We start from the raw sequence: 8,905 nt of genomic DNA on the forward strand, positions 1-8,905 counted from the left end.
GAGTATGGGTCACCATACTTGGCCACATGTCACGTCACTTTTCACTTTTTCACTTTTCACTTTTCAATATTACAGCGAGAATAAAAGTTACTCCTTCTTTCTTTGTGTGAACATTTGGGCGGCGTTATGCAAATCTTCCCAGATAGTGACGTAGACATTTTGGAGCGTGTTAGAACCATCCGTTTTAGGTAGGCGTGGCTGACTCTTAACTTTTATAAAGAATATCTCTTTGGATTTGAGACTTTAGTCTTTGCAACTTTACAGATCTTCTTTATGCACCAAGAGCTTGTAACACTTCAAAGAGAAAGGAAAAATTTAAATCGCATCATATGACCCCTTTAACGTTTTGTATTATTTACAATACTCCACACTTATAATGTTATGCGATAAAGAAAGGCCTTGTTAACTTTGTTATTTTCTCCAAAGGCCTCGTCTCTATTAACGGTCCTCAAAAGGCAATTGATATCGGCTCCTCGACATTTATAAATTGTACTCCACCAGAAAAGCTGGGAGAGGTAAAGTGGTTCTTAACAGGCGGGCAGAATAAAACGACAGAGATCACAACAGGAAAAGAGGCCATCTTGAAGAACGACAATTTGATGGACACTGTTGAACTGTATGACATTTCAGGAAGCTGGAAAGGTATGTTTCCTCACATATACGCAATTAAGATAATCGCATGACTTTGAAAGTATTTTCACTCTTGTTTAAATCTTTTTTAAAAATGAATACAAGTTGGCCATTTTCAGCTTGAAGGTAATATGTCATTCTTCGATGTTAAAATCCCAGTTTATTATGCAGAATAATTTATTTCTCAGTCAATTTGTCTAAAACAATCCACTGATTGGTGTAAAATCAATTTTCACTCAGAAATTTTATAAATAACAATTACAAAGAAACAGGAAACGACATGTTGAATTAAACGTGAAATCTTGAAGTAGAAAAACTGAAATTGTATTTTCTTGTACTGCAACTATCTATCTATCTATCTATCTATCTATCTATCTGAATAAGGAACACTTAAATGTGTGTACACAAGAGGGTCCATAAAACACACAGCAAGTACAGAGTTGGACATAGCACTTCTGCCAGAAATACAGGCTATGAGCAAGCCCCAATTTCCTGATTGTAGAGATGCAAATGCAAAATGGGTGGTTGAAATTGAGTGTAAAATTTTAGACGACAAAGAAAATTACAATGTTACATGGAATACTGCTCTTGCTTACACAAATATAGGATCAGGTAAGCATATCTCATTTACCATTTTTGCTCTCTCGAAAAGAGGCCATCTTGAAGAACGACAATTTGATGGACACTGTTGAACTGTATGACATTTCAGGAAGCTGGAAAGGTATGTTTCCTCACATATACGCAATTAAGATAATCGCATGACTTTGAAAGTATTTTCACTCGTTTAAATCTTTTTTAAAAATGAATACAAGTTGGCAATTTTCAGCTTGAAGGTAATGTGTCATTCTTCGATGTTAAAATCCCAGTTTATTATGCAGAATAATTTATTTCTCAGTCAATTTGTCTAAAACAATCCACTGATTGGTGTAAAATCAATTTTCACTCAGAAATTTTATAAATAACAATTACAAAGAAACAGGAAACGACATGTTGAATTAAACGTGAAATCTTGAAGTAGAAAAACTGAAATTGTATTTTCTTGTACTGCAACTATCTATCTATCTATCTATCTATCTATCTATCTGAATAAGGAACACTTAAATGTGTGTACACAAGAGGGTCCATAAAACACACAGCAAGTACAGAGTTGGACATAGCACTTCTGCCAGAAATACAGGCTATGAGCAAGCCCCAATTTCCTGATTGTAGAGATGCAAATGCAAAATGGGTGGTTGAAATTGAGTGTAAAATTTTAGACGACAAAGAAAATTACAATGTTACATGGAATACTGCTCTTGCTTACACAAATATAGGATCAGGTAAGCATATCTCATTTACCATTTTTGCTCTCTCAATGCAAACATACTCAGCGTGAACAATGTGATGGAAAGATTCATATCTATATGGTTTTTACACACTTGATGATAAGCAATTTCCAATTACTGCATTTTCTAGAACGCCAGGGGAAATTTTTATCTTACAAAATAAAGGCAAACATAGTTTGTGGAGTGAAAGCAGAGACAGAGAATGTCATGTGTATATTCACAAACGACAGAGCCGAAGAGAACACAAACAGATCTCAGAATGTGCAGATTCCCATCATTTATTGTAAGTTTTGATGTTTTTTCATAATTCTATATCTTTTAAAGTTGTAGACAGTATTTCACAGGTGTGATTTTTTTTTTCAATGTTACAATCGACCAGCCTGACACAGCAACATTGACTCAGCTAATGGAGTGAGTTTGGGGATGTTAGTCTGACCAGTGAGGGGTGAAAGTAGACATGTTTGGGACAACTCTTGGAAAAAAACAAATCTTTTTGGTGGTGCTAATGGTTAAAAAATGACCCACTTCACCTTACATTTATAAAATATAATTTCAACTCTCGGAACATTTTAGCATGGAATCAGCTTGTGCCAAGTCGTTTAACTCTCTGAATATCATCAGTTACGTTAACACCCCGTCAGAATGCGCCATCTAGAGTTTCATGACTGAACTATATACAGTATATATATTCTAAAATATATTTTACAATATATTTACATGAATTACAAGCTTTTTGCCTAACAAATGTACATGACTGAAATTTCACATCAGCATCACCAATAAGTGTTTTCATTTTAATATTTTACTCAATGTCCAAACTTATGGAAGTCCATTTCTGCCAAAAGGGGGGGGAAAAATCATGCTTTGGTAAATCACTATTATGAAAAGAAGTCTAAATAATGAGAACAAGCTGAAATTAATTACTTTTTATAATTAATTTATGCCATAACTATGACTTTTAAGTAATAAAAGTAATAAAATGGGCACTCTTTTCCATATAATGGGTTTTTTCAAGCTCCAAAATGACGACAAAAAAAAAAAGTGACTCATGCTACATCTTGCGAAATCATACGACAACACAAAGTCATTATTTACTGCCAATCTTTCCCACCATCCAAGCTCTGAACTGGAATGCATTTGAAGATGTATAATGACTTTCGGACTATTCATTACATAAAGCTATTGTATGACTTTTGTGGTGCTTTTTTGTTATTTTAAAATCCAAGAGTTCACTTTCACTTTTTTTTATTTGCAAAAGAGTGGCTAGGATATTCTTCAAAAAAGTCCTTGGAAGAAAGACATAAAGGTTTGGAATGGCATGATAGTGACTTAATGGGGAGACAAATTTCATTTTTGAGTGAACCAATGTTATTGGATATGGGTGAACAGTGAATTGTTTCCTGCAAACAGATGTATATTGTTTACTTAAACACTAGTGACTTTTTAAAATTGTATTTGTAAAAACAAAAATAATGAGAAAAACAAATCTGTAGTATTTCATTCCTTAATACAGCCCATTCGAAATTCTGTAAAGAAGAAGGTGACTGGCCCATCACAAAAAGCAATTATATGGCCCAAATATCTTGTAAGGGCACTGCTGTTGGTTTGACAATGAGAAATTGCACTTACGAAAGTTGGGAAAAGGAAATCTCTTCTTGTGTGGATGCTGAACTACATGGCGTTCAACAGGCTGTAGAGGTATCATTCTTCAATATTCATTAACCTATTTCTCACTGCTGGCCAGATTTACCCTTAATACTAAATGCTTGTTTTCCTTTCATAATAACAGATGTTAAATAAAGGCATTGGCTTTATTAAGAACGATGCAGACATACTTTTCCGACAAATACAGCGTTCAACCACTGTGGAGACATTCAACTCATTTGCAAATATTAATACATCTGTAGTCATTTTCCAAGCCATGAACAATGTATCTATACAGCAGTCAAATCAATGGAATGATACTATCATGCCTGTATGTATGTTTTCTCTTAAGTTTCTTTGTAATGTTATTATTAAAATTGAACTCTTCTTTAAAATCTTCAGTAATATTTGGTTAGGGAGCAGGGCTATTTTTTCAGATCTATAACAATAGTTTGATGAAGTAACACAATGCACATAAAAAATGTTTTAGAGCTTCTTAAGTATTGAAGTTTTCCTCAATCACTTTGCCTCATTTTTTAAACAGTCTTAGCATTCTCTTAATTGGCAGTGCAATTTTCACAACTGTTTTATGGCATATGCTTGCTGTAGGAACTCAGGCAAAACATTTGACTTCGTGCTTCAAAATGTAGTTATTGTCAGTAAATTGGCCAATGACATTGACTTTTTTTTTTTTTTACAAATTTCATACTGCCTTGTTGACACTGACTGTCAGTTTTGTCTAGTTAAGTGCTCTTTAGATATGGCTTTTTTTAGATTTTACTGGGACTAGTCAATACTGTGTAGTGCACAGAAAAAGAATATGAACATTTGTATGTATACAGTACAGTACATTTATTTATTTTGAAGCATGTAAATAGAAAACATTCTATGTCATAGATATTTATAAAATATACATGTATGACAGATTTTAATAATTGAATGGATCATCTTGCATGTGACAGCTCATAAGACGAAAGATTTCATGTGAAGAATATGACAATCAACTCATCAGTTTTGATCAGCAAGCCATGTGTATTGAATTATTGTGCAAACTGTAGATAGTTGTACTTTCACACATGTGCCAAAACACCTGCAATTTGCTTAAATGAATAAGAAATTCAGATCTGGTGTGAACTAGAAACTAATTGAACTTGTTGTTTTGAGAAAGAAATTCTTATTTGAGAATTAAACGAAAGCGATTGTAATATTTAGTGAAAATTAAAACGAACTCAAAGGACAAAGAAACTGTAATTCTAACTATTTCTGTTTTTAAAAACTCTGTTAAACAAAAATTTGCTTTTTTTTGTGTGTGTGTTGAGCTGTGTTTTTTATGTCACAAATTAAGGACTCCAATAGCAAATAATCAGAGGCGGACAGTAGTGGAGTATTTTTTCTCTGCTGTTAAAGTACTTTTCAGGTGTCTGTACTTTATCAGAGTGTTTTTCTTTAGAAAACTTTACTTCACAACATTCCAAAGCATAATATTGTACTTTTTACTGCACTACGTTTCATATTAAATATCATTTAATACTTAATTACATTAGAAATCTATTACTTTACTCAAGTAAAAGTAATTCAAAGATTTACTTGAGTACAAGAAAGTACTACATTTTTAATGTTCTTAAGTATTAAAGGTAAAACAAACAACAACTTTTATTTATGAAATGAAGTGCAGTAAAAAAGTATGACATTATGCTTTGGAATGTAGTGAAGTAAAGTTTTCCAAAGAAAAACACTCAAGACTACAGATACTTTTGAAATTTACTTGAGTAAAGTAAAAATACTTCACTACTGTCCGCCTCTGCAAATAATATCTCCTTCTTTACTGGAAACATGTCAGAAATGAACTCTAATTAATTAGAAGCAACACCATTCATTCAAAATGGCAAATGATCAAATTCCTGTGTTTGCTCAAAGTCTAATCGCATTTCATTTTCTTGTTGTTTTTACATTTCAGGACTTTGTCAGCTCTATAAGCAACGCTTTGAATGACACAAAAGCCTGGAAACATCCTAAAACTGAAAACACAGATTTATCTGTAACATATCTACAGACTATTGAGGAAATGATAAGCAACTCAAATCTGACCTCAAATGATCGTCACAATTCTAACAATGTTAAACTGGCACTCTGTAGTAAGACTGAAGGGGAACATTGCGGCGCCTTTAATGGCAGCGTCAGCGCAGACGTTAGGGTTGTTGTCGTTGGATTCCGGAACCTTCATGAAATTTTACCACAGTATGACAAAATAAGCTTAGAGACCACCATCTTGTCAGTTACCGCTGCAAACAATATCAGTAAGAATAATTCCGCCTCTGTTAAGCTGACGTTCGATTACGCTGAAAAAAGACTTCGGAATCATGAAATGTATTGTGTTTTCTGGGATGTGAATCAGAATGCGTGGTCTTCACAGGGGTGTAAATGGGGTGGTGCGGAACAACAAAAGTTGTGCACATGTGAACACAACTCTGCGTTCACCATACTGATGTCCCAAAATGCAGAGACCCTTCCGTACATGGAGGAACTGACTTACGCTGGCTTAGGAATATCCATCGTCTCACTTGTTCTGTGTTTAATCATTGAGTTTTTGGTATGGGATGCAGTTGTAAAGTCAGACATCACTAATTTTCGGCACACGGCCTTAGTCAACATCTCTTTATGCATGCTGTTTGCACACTGTGGATTCTTAGCATCAGCCGATCCGAAGGCAATCACCCCAAACTGGTGCTCCATCCTCACAGTAACCAAACACTTTTTTTTCCTCGCCGTCTTCTTCTGGATGCTGTGCTTGAGTTTCGTGCTTCTTCACCAACTGATATTTGTCTTTGACCAGCTGAGGAAAATGTTTTTTTTGGTATTGTCTATCACTGTTGGCTACGTATGCCCATTAATATGTGTGGCAACAACCTACATTACTTTCGAGAACGGTAAAGATGATGTATACTATTCCACAGAGACTTGCTGGCTCATATATCAGGATGTGTTGAAGGGCTCCATCTTTTCCTTTGTAATTCCTGCCTTAACTATTGTGATTGTAAACCTTTTCACGCTGGTTGTGGTGATCATGAAGATAGTAAATCCTACTGTGTCGGAGTCAAAGGCACGGGACCAAAAGGATGTTGCCAAGAGTATGATTAAGACAATAGTTTTCCTAAGCCCTGTCCTCGGAATAACTTGGTTCCTTGGAATTTTGGTGCTGTATCTTGATCTTACACAAAAACCTTTTGCCCAAATTGTGAGCTACGCATTTACATTGTTCAATTCACTGCAGGTAAGGGTCAAGCATCAAACACTTCTTCTGTTTATGTACTCCTTTGTGCATGTACATTCAAATATTTTGTTGTATTTTCATTGCAGGGCTTTTTGATACTGCTGACAAACTGCTTGGGAGAGAAAAAGGTAACTATGCCCACTACACGTGCCCTCCGTATGATTGATCATAATTGTTTAAGGAATTTAGGCTGAAAATATAAAATTTTAACCACTTTCATTCGCATCAGTTGAGTATTACTCTCTAAAACTCTATTAGTCATGCTCAATATAATGATATTTCATTTTCCCCAAAGGTTCGTGATGCACTTCTGAAGCGTTTCAAATCCAAGGTTAGTATGTACGAGAGAAATGTATGCTTTTACAGATGCAAAATGCATTACGAACATAAATACATGAAATAACACTGCTCACGTTCCCACGTTTTCTTACATTAGCAATCAGTGCAGTCTAAAATCGAAAGATCAACAAAAGCGACATCTTCAGTTATGACGAAATAGAGATTGGACAGATTAAAGGTAAATTACATTTGTGCTCTTGAGAGGTTTTTTTTTTGTTGATAAAGTCTACATATTTTGTTCTCATGTTGTTTTCGTTCCAAATCAGCATGTGAATGATTTAGTCGATGCCTTCTAAATGCACTGAAAGACACGAAACTCGTGGGAAGCTTGAAACACTTCATGGATTAAATTCTCTCACATTCAACAGCTATAAAACATTTACTTAATTGTTTTCTAGAACACTGTACAATTATTTGTGATATTGTAGCCTGTAGGATTTAAATATATTTAGATGTATTCATGTTAGTCATATTTATGAATGCGCTTAGATTGAATGTATTTAGGGTAAGTAAATTTTTCTTTTTATTTCTGAAAATGGTTTATTCAATTTGATGTATATTCATATTCAAGTATAATTATGCTTGTGTGTCTATAGACTACTTGGTATTATTTAAAAACTGGTGAAAGTCATAGATGAATATGAATTTTGGTTTGTAATTTAGTGAATGAGGTCATTTACATTTTTGAAAATGGTTTATTCAATTTTATGTATATTCATATAAGTATATTTATGCTTGTATACATATATATATATATATATATAGCCTACTTGGCAATTTTGGCTTATAATTTTATTGTCCTCCAAAAATGCTTTATTTTATGTTTTACATTAAATTTAGATGTACAACAAAGATTGCAGATGTTGCCTATAAGCATCCATTATTTTGTGTTGTGCTGTCATGGCATAATAAAACCTACTTTTTAATGACTTGTTTTTTTGGCTTCTTTTCTCTCCTGTTCCCATTCTTCATCAGTATCATCTAAGGGCAGCCCATTTAACTTTGCCATTTGCCGGTAGTTTCTGCTCTCAACCTCTGCCCTGAAAGTACAGAGAACACCACATTATTGAATATCTTGGATCACACTGCCACTTCTTTGACTAAACAGCATCAGAAAATGCCTTCTAATTTTAGGGGCCAAATCAATAAAAACGGATTATTTCACAAATAGGATTCAGAAAACAAAACAATAGATTCATCTTAATTTTTAAGAAACTGAACACAATCTTCATGTCCATAGATTTGAGCAATCCTGACAGGTTTCTCGCCGGAGGAATCCTCCTCGTCTACAGGTGCATGGAGGGAATGAAGGAGCCGTAGTACTGCTAGCTTTCCGGACTCCGCTGCAAAATGTGCGGGAGTCCATCCATTGTCCGTCCTCAAACAAGCCCTGGCTCCGTTTTCAATTAGTATCCGAACCACCTCTGTTTGGCCTTAAAGAAGATCAGAGGTTAAATGGCGTTAGCATCACACATGCAAGAACAACTGGGTGAATGTCCAGGTCACATTTCACCATATTCAACATGAAGTTGTTGTTTTTTTATTTTTTTTATGTGAAACATTTTATTTGACCCTCTAACTCTAGCACTTTCTATTTTATTTTAATTCTACTTTATCTATATTTATCTTCTTTTTTTTATTTTTTATTTAAAAAAAACAAAAAGAAAACAAACAAACACTAGCTTTCTATTTTTTC

The 8,905-nt window shown here is 34.2% G+C and overlaps 3 protein-coding genes across 3 annotated transcripts in view; 1 reads left to right on the forward strand and 2 right to left on the reverse strand.

Moving 5' to 3' along the window:
- LOC107734023 (adhesion G-protein coupled receptor F1) overlaps positions 1-7,572 on the forward strand; it is a 12,874-nt gene extending 5,302 nt beyond the window's left edge. Inside the window, 10 exon segments of the mRNA XM_074560158.1 lie at positions 427-642; positions 1,015-1,242; positions 2,086-2,238; positions 3,469-3,653; positions 3,745-3,930; positions 5,557-6,870; positions 6,957-6,998; positions 7,166-7,201; positions 7,307-7,387; positions 7,476-7,572. Coding sequence (XP_074416259.1) covers positions 427-642; positions 1,015-1,242; positions 2,086-2,238; positions 3,469-3,653; positions 3,745-3,930; positions 5,557-6,870; positions 6,957-6,998; positions 7,166-7,201; positions 7,307-7,369 — 2,423 coding nt within the window. The 3' untranslated portion in view covers positions 7,370-7,387; positions 7,476-7,572.
- tdrd6b (tudor domain containing 6b) overlaps positions 2,989-8,905 on the reverse strand; it is a 17,486-nt gene continuing 11,569 nt past the window's right edge. The window contains exon 6 of the mRNA XM_016545324.1: positions 2,989-3,000. The gene's annotated coding sequence lies outside the window, so the exon portion shown is untranslated. The remainder of the gene's footprint in view (positions 3,001-8,905) is intronic.
- The window catches only part of LOC107734033 (ankyrin repeat domain-containing protein 66), a 3,782-nt gene continuing 3,008 nt past the window's right edge, over positions 8,132-8,905 (reverse strand). Inside the window, 2 exon segments of the mRNA XM_074560159.1 lie at positions 8,132-8,249; positions 8,414-8,642. Coding sequence (XP_074416260.1) covers positions 8,132-8,249; positions 8,414-8,642 — 347 coding nt within the window.

This window comes from Sinocyclocheilus rhinocerous, unplaced genomic scaffold (assembly GCF_001515625.1).
Source record: "Sinocyclocheilus rhinocerous isolate Xijiao unplaced genomic scaffold, SAMN03320098_v1.1 scaffold853, whole genome shotgun sequence".
Taxonomy (NCBI): Eukaryota; Metazoa; Chordata; class Actinopteri; order Cypriniformes; family Cyprinidae; genus Sinocyclocheilus; species Sinocyclocheilus rhinocerous.